Source organism: Anabrus simplex, chromosome 8, assembly GCF_040414725.1.
Source record: "Anabrus simplex isolate iqAnaSimp1 chromosome 8, ASM4041472v1, whole genome shotgun sequence".
Taxonomy (NCBI): domain Eukaryota; kingdom Metazoa; phylum Arthropoda; class Insecta; order Orthoptera; family Tettigoniidae; genus Anabrus; species Anabrus simplex.
The window spans coordinates 3784862-3803491 of NC_090272.1; the positions used below are offsets into that span (position 1 = coordinate 3784862).

The 18630-nt window shown below is 39.4% G+C and overlaps 1 protein-coding gene across 1 annotated transcript in view; it reads right to left on the reverse strand.

Annotated features, from left to right (window-relative positions):
- The window catches only part of LOC136879168 (lysosomal alpha-mannosidase), a 371785-nt gene that overhangs the window by 247294 nt on the left and 105861 nt on the right, over window positions 1-18630 (reverse strand). Inside the window, exons 3-4 of the mRNA XM_068228971.1 lie at window positions 9177-9279; window positions 7698-7779 (exon numbers count right to left, since the gene is read on the reverse strand). Of these exons, the coding sequence (XP_068085072.1) occupies window positions 7698-7779; window positions 9177-9279 (185 nt within the window). The remainder of the gene's footprint in view (window positions 1-7697; window positions 7780-9176; window positions 9280-18630) is intronic.

Below are 18630 nucleotides of genomic sequence, written 5' to 3' on the forward strand. Positions count from 1 at the left end.
GATTCAAGTTGTTAAAACTTGTGCGCACACAAGATGCAATAAATAATGTAGAATTAGCATATTATTTTATTTTAGATTACGTATTCCTTTGTCCGCATGAGTATTACCTTCTCCGGCTCCCCTCCCATTCTTTGCAAAATAAAGTTTCAATCATGTGCTTAAATACTCGAAGAAGATGCTGTATGTTAAGAAAGAAGGTGTAGTCTCTAAGAGAAGTATCTCTTTCTATATAAAACTTCCTGTCTGCTTCTCAGCATATGTACAGCTATGCGGAATTTTTTTACTATGCTACAGGTAAGTATTATTCGATGCAGAAGTTTTTAAAAAGATTAGCCTGGCATCAAATCCTACGAATACACCGGCTACAAGACTAGAAAGAATAGATTTATTGATTGGAACTATGTGATATTAGCATTAATAAGGAAGAGAGAATGTAAAAAAGGGACGTAGCTATATCTCTTCCTTATCAAATACCCCTTTACGCCTTACACCATCTCCCTAATACCATGTCAAGTGCTAGGAAGTCAGTGCGTGGTGAGCGCAACGTTAGGCCTGCAGGGGTATCGAATGTAAAGAGCTAAATTCCGGCACCACATTAGGTATTCACTATAAAGATAAGATCCTGTGTGTGTATGCACCCAAGTCGCGAACTTGTACAAACAATTAACTTTGGATTCCTTGTGTCAGGAAATACTTCCAACTGGCCTGTGACGTCTTAGCATGCTAGGTAAAAAAATGAACTCGCTTTAGCCCCGCAGTAGTTCAGACTCGATCTCCCCGTCAGCTCTCAGCATCAAAGTCCCTAGATCATGTCTAGTTGAGCCTCAAACTTGAACGCTACTTAGTGTGTTAAAAACAGCAGCTTGGTTTTAAAACTAAGAGAGAGATCTCTTTCACATGTTCTAAACACTTGATATAGCTTCGTAAGTATATCTTAGAGTGTTGAAAACAGCATCTTGGTTTAAAAATAATAGTATGTTGAGAAGGACACCTTGCTGGCAGCTTGCTTGCTTGTCCCGTAGCAGTAAGCCATGTGCATGTAGTTAAAGGTGACAGCTGTCAAAAAAAAGGACGTGGAAATTGCCGCCACCACATTTCAAAGGTAGTAGCTAAAGATAGCAGCACGATGCTCTGTTGATTAAAGATAGCGGCTGTCAAGAGGCACGTGGCTTTGAAAAGCACATGGAATTTTCGAACTGCACTCCACCACGTCCCTAGGGATAAGGTTTAGTGCCGTATAGATGGCAGCACGATGGCTCCTGACAGCTGTCTAAAAGCACGTGGCATTCAAATTACCCGCTACCACGATAAGGTTTAATGGCGTAAAGAGGGCAGCACTGAAGTTAGCGATGCAAAATGGCGGTACAGCTGTCAAAAAGGACATGGATTTTAAATTACCCGTCACCACGATAGAGGGCAGCACTGAGGCTACCGATGCAAGATGGCGGATGACAGGTGTCAAAAAAGCACGTGGCTGTCAAAAAAGCGCGTGGCTTTGTATACAAACATGACCTTGCCAGGGGTCAATGAGGTGAGGGTCTCTGCCGAGGGCCTGTGGTGGCGGTGGCGCTCAAACTCTCCATTTACACTACTGATGGTGTTATCAGTCTAATGTAGAATGGCTTTCTCAGTGTTGCGAAGTAAATTTAAGTTGTACTTAACATCGGTATTATCTTTCTAGTTCTGTGGCTACGTACTGGTCTTTGGTCCTCCCTTTATATTGGATGCCTTAGGGCATCACAGTCAAAAGGAAACCGGATGTGAAGGTCTACAATATCGGAACCCGACACTTGGCTTTCTTTTACACCGGAAGGAAGATCAGCAAGAACACAAAACAATATGAAACTGCAATCGGGGATTTTAATCTTCATTGGTTAATTCCTCTGGCGTTTAAGGCCGGTTATGTGTGCCTTCTTCAATGTTATAATTCATCCTCACAGACACGCCGGTCGCGTACAGTGTGTCAAATCGAAAGACATTCGCTAGTCCTTTCTGAAGGCCACACGGCATTATTGATGGGATGCGCATGACCATGCTGTTCCCCAAAGTGGACTCGCCTGGTTGATTGTGACGTACTCGCTTTCCTGTGGCACTTTGCAGTTCTTGCTGATCTTCCCTCCGGTGTAAAAGAAAGCCAAGTGCCGGGCTCCGATATTGCAGTCTTCCGACTCTGTGATCTTCATGACTCCCTCTTATCTTATTCTTCAAGCGATCTTTTCTTTCATCTTTTGCAATCATCTTCACTATTTTCCTTGTCGATAGTGATCACGCGGTTTTACACGTTAACCCTTAACTTCCGATGTTAACATTTTGTACATAGTTACCGTCGTGAGGTCCCACGGACAACTACTGAAAATATGGGTTAGAAAATCCCAAAGTATTAATTTTGATATATTAACTATGCATTCTAATAAAACACACATTACTGTATTAAGATACATAACACATAAGCAGTTTTCAGCACCAAAGAGTAATATTACACTTAAGGTTGCAGTTTATTTGTACAAAACAAGAGGCTTGCAGTCTGGAACGTAGTGTCCACACAACGGTGCATGTTAGTATCACATGCAATACTTCCTTCCACCTTATAAGTCAAGCTTGTAATACAAGAAGCATGGCTCCATCAGTCGCAGTTTTGACAGTAGAGGAGCAATTTAATGGAAATGTCTGTACGTTACAAATAAAAGTACACTCATGTCTGTGGTGGTGCAGATCGTTTCTGGCACGCTCCCAATAGAGGTGCCACTCCGACCATACGTGGCAGTACTGGGAATTGAACCCGTGCCCCTGAGGATTGCTGGTAATCACAGTACGGAAGCGGGCACTAACCTGTTACAAGAGTAAAACACCGGGAGCTTTGATCACAGAGAAGACTGGAAATTAGGAAGCGGAAAGAGCATTTTGAGATCAATGATGCAAGTGAAGGGCGGAAAATTCGGTGCTAAACGGTCCCAGGGACGTCACGTCAGTAGTAGGGGCTAAGACAATCATGACAAAAACCATCACCAGTTGACACGACTGAACAATACTTGATATGGACTAAACAACCAAAGTCTGGTCGGTACGATAGAACTGTGTATGGTCCGAAATTGAATCTATATAAATAAAGTTGTAGGGGGTCCGCTGTCTGAAATTTATTTTTTTGCCAATTTTTCAGATATTTATCCGTTTTAGGTCAACTCAAGACCGAGTCGGTGGTTTTTACCGTTCGCGTCTGTTTGTCTGTTCCACCATCACGCCGAAACGGCTGGATAGATCTCAACCAAACTTCATATTTAGAGTATACTCATCCCGGGGAACGTTTCGATATGCATATCATTTTAAAATCTTTGATCAGACGGGGAGTTTATAGGAAAACCATAACGGTTTTCCTCCATTTTCTCTTATACTATTGATTTTCTGTAAAATCCCTGGACCGTACGTGAAACGTCTCTTCATTATAAACAACTTTCGTTATGTTCATAATTTACCTTACTCTTCACATGACGGAGAAATTTACAATTTTCCGCTGGTATCATGCTCTGCATTGAGTGACCGACAGACCGACAACGAACCTACAGGTTACCATGGCAACGTCTCTGACTGCATGCCAGCAGGGAAGTAACGTATTGCCATTTTCCTCATCATGCTTTTAAATTCGTGGTTGTTCCTTGAGTAGAAGGCAAGAGAGGCGTCAATCGGCCTATCTGCGGGATATTGGCGGAATATCGTTGGAGGTTATAACCGCCCTCGAATAGATTAAGTAATAACATCATTAGTCATCTTCTTATCTGTTTACTTAAGAATTCTTGCGCCTAAATTTCTCCTCTGTTGCCGCTTTATTATATCCATAACTCACACCAGCACAATTTATTGAGGGGCATTTGATTTTCCAATACATTCACTTGGCATTTACATATTTGTCGTTATCCAGCTGTCCTCAGTTATAATCCATTTTCTATTAATTTCATTTTTCTTAACTGTATTATTTTCTTCCTTAATTACTCCGTATGTACGCGAGTGCTAGAATCTACTTGATATATTTCCACCAAACTTCATATTTAGAGTCCTTGGGTTGGTTTTAGGGCAAATAATGTTTTAAATCCCTGAACTGGTTGGGGGTTTATACGAAACCGAAACAGCGATTTTGCACTCCCACAAAATATACACAACCAAACTTAATAGAAATCCACCTGCCTTAATGGAAATTAATATCTAAACCTTTTTTCCCATGTGCATCATTTCGATACGAGGATGAATAAGGGAGATATAATTAACGGACCGTTTTTCGGTACAAGTCCCATCGGACTTAACTCACGAGCGTGTGCGTGTAAAGCGTATTCCTTACAACTTGAAAACTACTGAAGATATTCGAACCATACTTTATATTTAGCATCCATCTGCCCAAAGGTAGGTTATACACGTAAATAACATTTCAGGTTCCGGAATGGACTGGCGGTTTATAGGGAACCAAAATGGTGACTTTACTCTTCCACAATATACACATAACAAGACGAGCCTGACTGGAAATCGATCAAACGTGATGGAATTCCATCTCTAAAACTTTGTTTTCATGTGCATTTTTTCGTCAGGAGGATTAATAAGGGAGATATCATAAATGATCAGTTTTGCAAGTTAAGGCCAGCGGACATGGCCCAAAAGGTGTTTTACATGGAGCAGATTCCTTATCTATATAAATAAAATCGTAACGACTGTGTTCCTCTACATTGACCATTTTGGCGAAATTTTTGCACAGCTTTCCGTTTAAGGGGTAATAATGACAATCTGCAAATTGTTTTGGTTTAGTTTCCTGAAAGTCCTAATTTTTACCGTCCTCGCCCAAAATCCAGATTGCAGCATAATCTGCCAGACGGAAAAAAAAATTGAAATTTGACAAAATTATACGTTTTAGCCTGTAACGGACGGAAAACATCCAAGATCATTAATTTTTTCACTTTTTATCCCCGAAGAATATCGAAATATGCAGGCAATTTTAATGATGGTGCAGACCTTCGGAAAGTCCTATGACATAACGGATTGCACAATCTCCGTTCAATTTGGAATGATCTACAACCTTGGTCTTATGACTTTTTGTCGTATCTGTATCCCTTTTACGTTTGATTTTTCTCTGTTTCTCAATGTTAAGTAAATTTGTAATTTTCACACGCATAATTCGTACTTTCAATCACTTATAGCAAATACAGAATCATCAAACTCTTTACAAAAATTGGCCCACCCAGTAGCCATATGTGAGCTAATTGCTATGTATGTAGCTGTCACATAATTATCCGAAAAGTAATGCAATGTGAGATAATCTTACAAAATCTTTACCCTGTTCAACGTTTCTAACTCAATCTGACCCAAGAATAGATGAGACATCATAGGAACAGCCATTTAGGCCACTAAATCCGGCGTCTTATGGTATAATCCTTTGTCGATATGACGTACGTTTAGCAGCAGTTAATCTGTAAATGAAAGTCTGCAATATGGTAAACACGCATATACTTTCGTGTGTCGATCTATATATATTCACTAATGTCGATTTGTAGCGATCGAAAAAGGGTGTGTATGCTATTGTAATCAGTACTTCCCACACCGACTTTGACTGGCAGTAGGAACGGGGTCCTTCTCCAACTCCGGTGTAACTGGTATTAGTAAGGAAGGCCTACCATTTGACTTGCAGAAGGCATGGGAGCATGCAGGTTTGTTTAAAACTCCCCTAGCCGATTGTGTTTGGCTGTAGGCAAGTGAGCCTGCCGTTATATCACAAATCCGTAACAAACACTTTACACTGGAAACAACGTATGGGGACCTCCCCATGCTGTTTCTCAGATAACGCTAAGACACATGCAATTTTAAAACAATCTTATTTACTGCATGTACAGTATTTAGTTCGATATTTGAATACAATGTAGAATACCGCAGCGAAGCACGGGTACATTTGCTAGTTCGCTATAACCTTTGTTATGTAGTACCTTTCGATAGGACCATAACATAGGTATTTAACACTTACATTTTAGGAGCCTGCCCCTAAACTTCCCCGGTACGGTAACAATGTATAAGACATAAATGATCGGAAATTTAAGTCTATATAACTTCAGTACTTATCGATAGGACCACTAATAACATAAATATTTGAAAATTAAATTTTAGGCCTTCCCCTAAACTACCATTTCGCTCAGTGTGAATAAAATTGTGTATAGCCTAGATTGTAGTGGCTCATTCCACGATTTTACATATCGATTTTCATTAAATTCTCATCAGCCGTTTTCTCGTGATGTGTGTACATACATACATACATGCATAAAGACAGACAGACAGACAGACAGACAGACAGACAGACAGACAGACAGACAGACAGACAGACAGACAGACAGACAGACAGAAATTACGGAAAAGTAAAAAGTGCATTTCCTTGTTACTGTGGACATGACCGATATATAAATACCATTCTTTTCATATTTTGAGCAATGTACAGGCAAAACTCTTAATGTTTCCACAACCACTGTCAACAGAAAATGTATACTTAGCCCTGAAAGTAATTTTCATGATAGCCATTTCTTCTATTTCCTCTTATTCGTAATACATTGTTTCTAAACATATTTTCATAATGTCCTTTTATCCTCATAACTTCTGTCAATGTATTTTTCTTAATGATTTTCTAAATGGAATTTTTCCTAATAATAATATTATTACCAAATCCATTCCTTGTAACACCGTTCTGCTTGAAGACATTGTTATGCATAAATTTTAAATGAATAATTTATTTAAATAATGTCATGTTAACTTACATTTTATGATGTTGATGTTAGGAAAATTGGCATTTGGAAAAATTTGCTTTAAGAAAAATGAATTGGGAAGTATGATCGTAAGAAAATTGGCATTCAGAAGAATTATTATTAACCATCTTTGTTATGTACACAACATTTATATATCCAGTTTCATCGTCATCATTCTTATTTACACAACTGCAGAGTCAGGTGTTATAGATAGCAAAGGTTTACCGCATTTATCTCTCATTGTTTCCAAGAGACTGTGATAACTTCTTATAAGCTTCCTATTATTGCTTTTTCAAGTAGTCTGCGCTTTTAAGAAAAGAAATCGCACTTACAATGACCACGATCTCTCCTACGACCTCGGTAGCAGTGAGAATAATAATGCTCCCGCTTACGAAAGATGCCCTAGTGAACTGATAATAACATTTTAAGCAAAGCAATTCTAAAATTTTTAAATTTTATTAGGAAAACGTTGGGGTAAAACATATTAAGAATGTATTGTGACTGGATGGCGAGTTTTTGTCTTACAAGGTTGTTTAAGTGGAAGATGGTCCGTAGAAGGCAGGTTGCTTGTACGTTGCTATTAAACTAGTTGTAGCATTGTCCAGTAGGGACTTTCCTGGCCCCGACGGGGATTTCAATCGCGTCCAGTTATTATTTCAACTCTTGGACTGTTCACCTCAATACACATCTGCACATAAACCGAGCGCGAAACACGCAATAGTGTATACACCTCTCTACATAGGGAAGGGCATCCATTTGTAAAATAGGGTCAAGTGTGCATATGTGACAGTCAAACCCGCGACCCCACTACTGTATGCGGGAAATTAGGGGGAAAGGATCACTGAACATGGAATGGATGTTGTATACTGTCTTTAAACGTAGAATGAATGAGGTTTGAGGTAGCTTCATTTCTATAGACGTTTGAAGTGGAGCACTTACCTGCGGGAAGGGTTGTTTCTCAGTTCGTTCACCGCCGACTGGAAGATGTACTGCACCCCTACTTTATGTATCCATGATTTGCCTGTAAATAAAAGACAGTCTTACTTTAACTACATCCAAATATTCACTCGAGGGAGTACCAGTCCATATTACCACGATTGAATCGTTCAGGTCAGATTTTCATTTTTTCTTTCTATTCGATTGTATTGTAACACATAAAATTTACAATTTGGTACCCAAACTTCAAACTATGAAACTTTGTAACAACCTAGACCTATACTGTATATTATAAAATACCTGTTCAATCTCTTGCCGTGTGCGCCTAGGATTTTTCTCGCTGGTCACCTGTCACGGTGCTATAATGATCAAGTGAAGAAAGAAGCCGAAGTTCATGCCTTTCTTCATAGAATTAAACGCATTATGTCCGGCTCCATGGCTAAATGGTTAGCGTGCTGGCCTTTGGCCACAGGGGTCCCGGGTTGGATTCCCGGTAGGGTCGGGAATTTTAACCATCATTGCTTAATTTCGCTGCCACGAGGACTAGGTGTATGTGTCGTCTTCATCACGACGCGCAGGTCGCCTACGGGAGTCAAATCAAAAGACCTGTACCTGGCGAGCCGAACATGTCCTCGGACACTCCCGGCACTAAAAGCCATACGCCATTTCATTTCAACGCATTATGGGGTTACAGTAAAGATTAAAGAAGACTGAACCTCACTGAATGCAGCACCAGTGAAGGTTTATGTGCCACTACCTGTATTTACACTGAATAATATCTTACTTTCTGTATGAATATTAATTATTCGTACACACACACAGCTAATCACCAACTACAGGTTATATTCCTATCAGTTGCTTTTCATTTTTACAGTTGACCTTGTGAAATTTCCGTGACCATAGCAGATTTCATAGGGCACATTTTCGAAGCTTCTCTGGATCGTGAGGCTTGCTCACCTATACGTGATACAGTACATGTTAGCGGTTGTTGTTCTTGTAGTATACACCGGATCCGAAATGAAATGTACTTATGAAGTACCGAAGTTAGTGTAACGGAAATGTAACCCGTGCAGGCTTTGACATAAATACATCCGTGGTTTCTCCATTTTCACACAAAGCCTCGGCCACTACCTTCCCAATCCTAGCCGTTTCCGTTGTCGAAAAAAGCCAAAAAAAATGTGTTTGTGGCTCAGTGGACATGTACTTTTCTAGAAATGATCCACTCAGTTGTTTGTTCAGAACAAATTTCTGAGATTTCTTTATTATTACAAGACTGTTGAGTGGCCATTCTAGTGTACTACACAGGGTTATATGTGCGGTAATTTTTTGTTCAAGTTACTACAGCTGTATGCACGTGATTAAAAATGAAAATTGAAACCAATTTAATAAAATCAATATTTTCTCGCCTATGCACAGAGCTGGTAATCTGCTTGATTTGGCCTTGAAAACAACAATCGACAACTTGCTAATCGATTAACTTACTGCCGTAATAGTACTGGTCCACAGTCTTCAACCAGCCTAGGTCCAGATGAGAACTCGGGATCAGATGTACGTTCAACATCCCGCCCTTCACCGGGTAGCACGACTGAAACAGAGAAAAGTACAGTATATCATTACAAGGTAGCACCCACAGATAGGTCTTATGGCGACGATGCGACAGGAAAGGGCTGGTACTGGGAAGGAAGTGGCAGCCCCAGCATTTGCCTGGTATGAAAATGGGAAACCACGCAAAACCATCTTCAGGGCTGCCGACACTGGGGTTCGAACCCACTATCTCCCGAATACTGAATACTGGCCGCACTTAAGCGACTGCAGCTATCGACCTCGGTGGGGAGGAAGCGACTGTTTCCTTTATTAAGGGACAGCGAAAATGGGAAAACACGGAAAGATATCTTCAGGTTTGCCAACAGTGGGGTTCAAACCCACTACTTCCCTGATGCAAGCTGACAGCTACGTGATCCAAACCACATGGCCACTCGCTCTGTATTATTATTATTATTATTATTATTATTATTATTATTATTATTATTATTATTATTATTATTATTATTATTATTATTATTATTGTGACGTAGATTTACGGCCTCCCCTGTATCTAAGCAACCGGTCTTGCATTTATTCTGTGTGCACTCTGCTTGTAACCCCACGACTGTTACTCCCTACAAATAGACAACCCTTCCCGCTCTGCATCGCACACTATTTAGCTGTGATTCTCCGAACCTTATGCTCTTATGATTTTAATCTTTGGGATTAGATGCCACTGACTGTGACCAATCAGCAGCTGGCATGCTTTCTAGAAAATGACAACTCCCTGTCCTCACCTTATGTGAAACAGATTTTTGTAATCATCTCATGTCAAGGTTAGAGCAAACGTCAACATGTAAGCACTGCTACATTCGACGCAAATACTCTGCTGGTCCAGAGAGATGTTTAACGAACTTTTGAATTTGTAGGAAATTATTCTGTCATTTAGCTGATAACAGGGTAAAATAGTTCCTAGCCATGCAGGCCTAACCATACGTGTTTCGTACCAAATAACGATTTTCGAGTGTTCTACCATCGGTATCTTCATACACCTTTTCTTTTACTGCGACAAGCTATTCTCAAAATTTAACCTTTCTTAACCATTTTGGATATTAGACTTCCTTCATCATAGTCGCAGCGTAGGTTGGGTTTACCCCTTGTTTAAAAATTAAGCACTTCTGCCCCATTAGGCCGCTTTATATGTGACTAGCAAGATACACGTGCTTCGCTATGGTACTATACTGAAATTTATAATTGAATGCTTAACGTTTTATATATAATCCTCCGAAATTCGCATTCTGACTCGTTTTCTGAGAAATTACGGCAAATTTCCTCACATTTTTCAATCTTTCTTTCCAGCAATCGATTTCATACTTCCCAGGCTAGGTCCAGGTATTCCACGCTGTCAGTTGGGTCCCTAAATCTTTGCCATCTTTTCCTATAAGCACTTTTAGTATGGATCGAATCCTGAAGGAGATCCGGCGTGGTGTCGTCTTGGGTGCCTTGGTGGTACTGAACCCACGGCCGGACTGTATTCGTAGTAATTATCAGGCCAGGACCCGTTTCCAGCGCGGTCCGCACAATTTGACGACGGTCCAGAAATTTATTATTATTATTATTATTATTATTATTATTATTATTATTATTATTATTATTATTATTATTATTAGTTGTTGTTGTTGTTGTTCTGGACCCCACAGCAAGATGCAAGACCGCTACTTGGCGGTAAATTACAGTACATCTACTGCCATTGTCATTGTTGAGAATGTGACCAGCACCATTGTCGCGCATAGGCAAGTTTGCGGGATTTCTGGCGATACGAATGACACACTTCCGTGCATTATTGACCTTATTATAGAGGTGAACAATTTGACGGCCAATCTCATTCCTATCGTTTATTTCAAATGTGTTTAAATTTTTATTTATATGCCAGGAGAATCTACTATAATCTAAGAACGTTCTCCGAAGGAAAAGATGGCTGTTGAGAACGAACCCAGGAATGATTAAAAATGATCGGTTTATTGATCAGAATAAGTACATCGAAAATCTACAGCCTGTTTCCAGTCATTCGACAGGGTCGGGAATGGAATGAATAAAGCCCCATCTAGCGGCGACAATAGGAATTGTGCCGGCTGCCTAAGCACACCTCTGGGGCAATGATCGATGAATGACAAATGAAACAAAATATTGGACAGTGTTGTTGGAATGAATGATGACAGGGAAAACCGGAGTATCCGGAGAAAAACCTGTCCCGCCTCCGTTTTTTCCAGCACGAATGTCACATGGAGTGACCGGGATTTGAACCACGGAACCCAGCTGTGAGAGGCCGGCGCGCTGCCACCTGAGCAACGGAGGCTCCTCATAAGTACATTATGAATAGTAAAATCAATTGGTCTCACCTCCTTTTACACCCCACCGCCGTTAAGTTTATTTACCCCCCCCCCCAAAAAAAATTAAAAGAAGGCGTGTTTCTTTATGTTTAAAGGATGTTCCAAACACCATTGTTCGCGTCTATTACCTTCAGTTTTGAGATATAAGTATCCCCATAAAAATAATTCACTTTTTCCACTTCCTTTCACTCTCCTCCTCCCCCCCCCCCCCCCCAAAGTGAATTTTCCGGCAAAAAATACTTCTTTAAGAGTAAAGGATCTTCTAAATACCAATTATCACGACTCGAACTTCTTCAGTTTTTGATTTTTGTGTCCTCATGAAAGGAATTCAACTCCTTTTCACTCCCTCCCCCAAAGATGGTTTCCCCCCCAAAACGGGTTTTTCTTTGTTTTCAAAGGAGATCCAAATACCAATTTTCACGTCTGTACCAACTTTAGTTTTTATTCGATGTATGTATTCTCATTCAATTAAGGCAGTTAATTTTTTTAATTCTTTCACCCCCCCCCCCCCCGGTCCCCACTTCATTAGATTTTCCGAGAATACGTGTTTCTTCACTTTTAAAGCAGATTCCAAATATCAAATATCACGTCTGTAACATCTTCATTTTTGAGATATCAGTGTACCCTAATTAAAAGAATTCAACACCATTTTCAGTCACTTTTATCCCCCTCCACCCAAGTATTTGCGAAAACTAAAAATACACGTTCCTTTATATTTAATAGAGATAAAAAATACCATTTTTCACTTCTGTAACATGTTAAGTTTTTTAGATATACTGTAGAAATTCTCGTTTTAAAATTTCACCCCCCTTTAGTTCCCCTTAAGTGGAGTTTCCAAAAACAAATCACCTATGTATCTCTACATTTACAGGAGATTCCAAATACCCACTTTTTACGTCTGTAACATTTTACGTTTCTCAGATATTCTGTAGATATAGTCTTTCAAAAAATTCACCCCAATTTGTCACTCCTGTTTAACCGCCATTAATTGGATTTTCCAAAACGCACACAAAAAATACGTGTTTCTTTATTTTTAAAGAATATCCCATATACACATTTTCAGTTCTGTAATATCTTCAGTTTCTGAGATATATGTATCCTCATTAAAGGCATCCAACCCATTATTCGCCCTTTTACACCCCTCTTATTAGGATTTACAGAAAACAAAATAATACGTGTTCCTTTATTTTTAAAGGAGATTCTAAATACCAATTTTTACATCTGTAAACTTTTAAAGTTTTAAGATGTACACACACTCATTTTAAAAATTCACCCCCCTTTTCACACCGCATTATTTGGATTTTCCAAAAACGAAAAAAATACCTGTTTCTTTATTTTTGAAGTAGATGCCAAATACCAATTTTCAGGTCTGTAATATCTTCAGGGTCTGAAATATAAGTAGCCTCATTAAAGGCATTCAACCCGTTTTTCACCCTTTTTCACCCTTCCTATTGGGATTTTCCGAAAACAAAGAAATACGTGTTTCTTTAATTTTAAAGGAGATTCTAAATATCAATTTTTACATGTGTAAACTTTAAATTTTTGAGATATAGATACACCCATTTTAAAAATTCCCGCTATTTTCATCCCCCCATTAATTGGATTTTCCAAAAACAAAAATGAAATACGTGTTTCTTTATTTTTAAAGGAGATCCCAAACACCAATTTTCAGGTCTGTAATATCTTCAGGTTCTGAAATATAAGTAGCCTCATTAAAGGCATTCAACCCATTTTTCACCCTTTTCCACCCTTCCTGTTGGGATTTTCTGAAAACAAAAAAATACGTGTTCCCTTATTTTTAAAGAAGATTCTAAATACCAATTTTTACATCTGTAAACTGTTAAAGTTTTGAGATATAGATGCACTCATTTTAAAATTTCACCCCCCTTTTTACCCCCTTAACGACGGAATATCCAAAAATCCTCTCTTAGCAAGCACGTACATCTTAATATGAATATATCCCCAAAATTTCATTCCTTTATGTCCAGTAGTTTTGGCTCGGCGGTGATGAATCAGTCAGTCAGTCGGTCAGTCAGGATAAGTTATTTTATATATATAGATGATATGTGTAAAAAAGTGGAATCAGAGGTAAGGCTTTCTGCGGCAGATATTCTGTATAGAGTAATAAATAAGAGAGCTGACAGTGGGGACGAGCCCCGCTCCGTCTCTTCTGTTCCGTTGGTCGGTCAGACCAGCCGAAGCCCACTCTGCAACCGCCGACGCCCAAAAGCTTCAAACGATCTTTGAGTTCTCTAGTTTCGTTAAACGTGATCTGTGTCCTACAAAACTATGTGAGGCTATTGGTACCAAAGGAGCAATCTCCAATTTTCGTCAAAATTGACATCCTAAAATCACTGTATTGTACTACTCTCCCTCTAATAAATTATCTTGTTGGTTTTTGCAAAAAAAAAAAAAAAAAAAGAAGAGGACAAAATACTATAGTCTCTAGGCATAAAACTACAACGCTGCTTTCAAGGCACCGAGATGGCGGTGTTTCAACCAGAACAATCTCCGCCATCTGTTGGAATCAATTGGAACAGTCTCCATAACTACCAATCAGCTCTTTCCTTTCCGGTCATGTGAATGCTGCCATATTGTTTCGAAGTGAGACTGCCCTGGTCATTTGTCGGATGTTTGGGTATATTGGACGTATATTCAGTGTTTCAAAACTATATATTGTGACATTTTAGGTCTGTTGTAATTGGCAGTGAATTTTATGTGACCGGACTGTACGCCATGTGTTCCGCGCAATGTGTCGGCAGCGGAACCTAAAGGTATGACTTTTTCTTTTTCTTTTTGTATAACCTGTTGAGGAATGAAAGACAATGTTATCACTGCAAGAGAAGACGGGAATTTTTTTAATACTGCTGAACTCTCGAGACACGAGAAGTATTACATTCAAAATCTTTCGTAATATTACAACTTCAGATTGGACGTCTTAATAAACATTCTCCAACAAGTGTGCATAAAAGCTTTGATATCACATTTCAGGAAGGCATAAATAATAATATTTGGAAATTAAATTAATTGTGGAATTAATTGACAAATTAATTAACAAGAAATTAGGGGACATGTTAATTACAACGTCGAGGAATTCAGGACGTCAATCGAATCACGAGGTATGACGTCAGAGCTCAGAATAGAGGTGGAAAACCGAACTAGAATATTCTTACTTGCTTATCTGCTGGTTACGCGTGTTGCTCAGAAGCTCACTCCTCAGGGAGGTCTTTTATAGACCTAGAGAGCTCTTACTTGCATCACGAGGAGAACAGTGTCATTTCTTGGCAGTTTAACAGACCATCTGCAGTCATAACAGACGTCAATAGTGTCTATGTCAATTGTGAAACCACGAGTGGGGAATTTGTACAAACATTTTTGTGAAAGTTCCAGTGTACATCAAGCCGTACCGGTTCGATACCGGCCAAGGCAATGAAGACCTAGAGTAAGAAATTCGTGTGCCCCGGAGACATCGCTCAGATCAGGATGCAGTACTAAAAGACAGGACCAATGCCGACAGCGTCCTAATGCCATGAATCTAGCCTAGAAGGAGACCAGGGTCATCAAGGCATCCAAGTTAAGTCGACATTTCATTTATACTGGGTATTATCTATTCTATGTAGCTGTATCTGCCTGCTGTCATTTCTTGATGGATGCAGTACTTTTGCATCCATCTCTTGGCACAGGCCAGAGTAAAGTGTAGCTTCTACAGAAGTCCCAGTCAACATCCATGGCTGTGACAATATGGAAGTTGCTGGGGTATGGGTAGTGCTGAGTAATGACATTCGGAGCATGACTAGTGCATCTGAGTGTTATGAAAGGTGCTGCTCAAAGGGTCAGTCGTGCTGCAATAGTACTTTCTGACCCAGTGAGGAAAGCAATGGCAAACTACCTCACTCCTCATCTTGCCTAGTACGCCTCATTTTGGTGCCGCCATTGGTTTTTGGGGTTTCCTTATAACCTCATAACCTTTGGTGGTGCTATTTGAGGATCCAACCAGCCTATGGGCTGATGACCTAACAGACAACAGACAGACATGTAGCTGTAATAAGTAGTTCGCTTACTTCTTGAAGGGATTGTTGATTAAACAGTAGTTTGAGTCGATTTCTAGTATCTTCACCATGTCATTTTCTTGTGTTATACGACGTTGAATTCGTATTTTATCCTACTATGTGATTTTAAGGTGCGTGATGACGGTATGTCAACATCAGTGAGCACGCGGGTTTAGATAATTCATGTCATCGGACAAGTATCTGGTTTAAATATCAGCTATCGGCTGACCTTTAAGGAATTTTAAGTTTCCATTCGATTACTATAATATTGAGGATTTTGTGCGCGTGATATTTTTATTCTTCGGAATTTATTTCTCTTATATTTTGCCGAAGGTGTTTGATATGTTTTCATGAGGGAGCAGGCTCATTTGACATATTAACGCTACGCTAACGATTTCTTTTGGATTCAATTTCATACTTTTAAGGGAGGACATTGTCTGATTATTATATTTACGTGTGGTTCCAGTCATTTATAAGAATTTTCCCGTGATATTGTGGACGGATGTTGCGAATTATTCTCGAGATTGTACCTCCCACGTTGTGCCATGTGGAGAAATGTAGCATGGATTATGGTGATTTTATGTGTTCGTTGGGGGCGAATCTTAGCGCCTCTATGATCAGAAGCGCATGTAATCTATTTTCTGCGATGTTGTGTGCAATGATGAAAGGATATTTAGGAATAATTTATCGTCATTTTTGATGTATTTGCGAGTTGTTGTTTTCGTGAGAGAACCATAGGCGATAGAGTCTTCATAAAATATTATTGAACCACGAGGTCTTCCTACAAAATGAAATTTGAGTGTGTGTGATGGTTAGAGCCTTTTTGTCATACTGGATGAGCGTCATCGCAATAATATCAGAATCGTAGCTGTATAATATTACTCAATTCCTCGATATTTGATAAATTTTGGTAACGTCCTGAGTTCGATGTAGATATTGACGATACTATTAATCACCATTACCCAGACTATTTGTACCGGATGTATTACTTATAGGTGCAAACCATTATTTATGGGAGTCTTCCAGTTCCATGAAATGAACGGATAACGTGTAGACGTGTGTGTATATTTGTAAAATAGTATCCTTAGTTGTAGTCGGTTACAATTCTTTCCTTGGTGGATGATGGTAACGGGAGACTTATTACGTGCATTTTTATTGTGTTATTTCCACAAGTTGAGTGGTTTTATTTTTATTGTGAATTATTCATGTGTGTGTTACCATCGTTGTTCTGAGTTTCGGCATTCACACATGGTTGAAGATTTAATTTAATTTTAAAAATTTCCTTTCTTGCTTACTTATATCACGTAAATTCACGTGTATTCTGAGGTTACGCTTAAAGGTCGAGTTAAATTGGAGAAATAATTAGCAAGTAAAATTAAGTTTATAAGGAAAATGTATTATTTATTTTGTGTTTTCATCTTTTGACCAGTAATATAACTTAAGAATTTAAAATCTTGCTCCAGATTTTCCGACATGATTTGACATGCGTACGAGCATCATTCTCTAAGCAAAATCAAATTTAGCATTCAAAATAATATTCTATAAAATATGAGTTTTATGAAAACAATTTTTGTCAGAATTAATAAGAATTCATTAACATGTACCATCCCATTTGCTTTAACTTTTGGATGTACAGCAAGAGTTAACGTAAAATTCAAACTTTTAGTGATCATCTCACACAATCATAATTCTTAGAAGGACGGAATTATTTTATAATAAATCCTCCACCATCTCCTTGATCCACACCGTTTCTCTTATGGAACATTTCAGTCCCTTACTGAGCACCCCTGAGGGTGTCTTGTGTCTCTAATGTGTTAGTCGCGGCTTAAACGGGCAGATATTGAAGGTGCACGAAACCAGCTGTGACTTTCTTCGTAGTGTTCTGTGATGGATGACACCTATGTCAACCACAAAAGCGAGGAAATGGACCCGTGATCGAAGGAAATGGAAGTGAGTTGTTGCCAATAACCTGTACAGAATAGGAGGACAAAAGATGAAGCGATTTCAAACTAAACTTTATGTTCCGAAGAGTAAAAGTACAAAGGTTCCGCAGGCACATCCCTCATGTCTATATAATAATGATAATTTCGTGTGGCTATTTCCAATTAATAATAATGCTACTGGCTTTTACGTCACACTAACTACTTTTACGGTTTACGGACACGCCGAGGTGCCGGAATTTAGTCCCGCGGGAGTTCTTTTACGTGCCAGTAAATCTACCGACACGAGGCTGACGTATTTGAGCACCTTCAAATACCACCGGAGTGAGCCAGCATCGAACCTGCCATGTTGGGGTTAGAAGGCCAGCGCCTCAACCGTCTGAGCCACTCAGCCTGGCCGAGTGCAGCCCTTGTAAGGCAGACCCTCCGATGAGGATGGGCGGCATCTGCCACGTGTAGGTAACTGCGTGTTATTGTTATTGTGGTATGTGACTTGCAGGGATGTTGGGGACAGCACAAACACCCAGTCCCCGACCGATTGGAATTAACCAATGAAGGTTAAAATCCCCGACCCGGCCTGGAATCGAACCCGAGACCCTCTGAACCGAAGGCTAGTACGCTGACCATTCAGCCAACGAGTCGAACGTTGATATTATAGCTAAAACATATGCACGAACCGGTAATCTCTCCCCCTCCCTGTCGAAAGTCGGATGGGTAACACAAATATTCTGACGAAAAAAGGAAAGCTTCGTGAAATTTATCTTCCTCAGTGTCACACTAATGACGTAATAGTACTTGCCTTATGAGTTGAGATAATATTACCCGTCGCTACGTACCTTACAGTGCCATTCACTTTAGTGTGAAGAATATACTCAACAAGTGTATGTTTCAGCATGTTGATATCAAAAAGAGCAATATCCCGAAAATCGTTCAGTTTGTACTAAAAGGGACAATCTTCAAAATAAAATTTAAAATATCTAATTAACTATTAATTATATGCTTGGTTTTCCTCCATTATTGACATGCGTGTAAG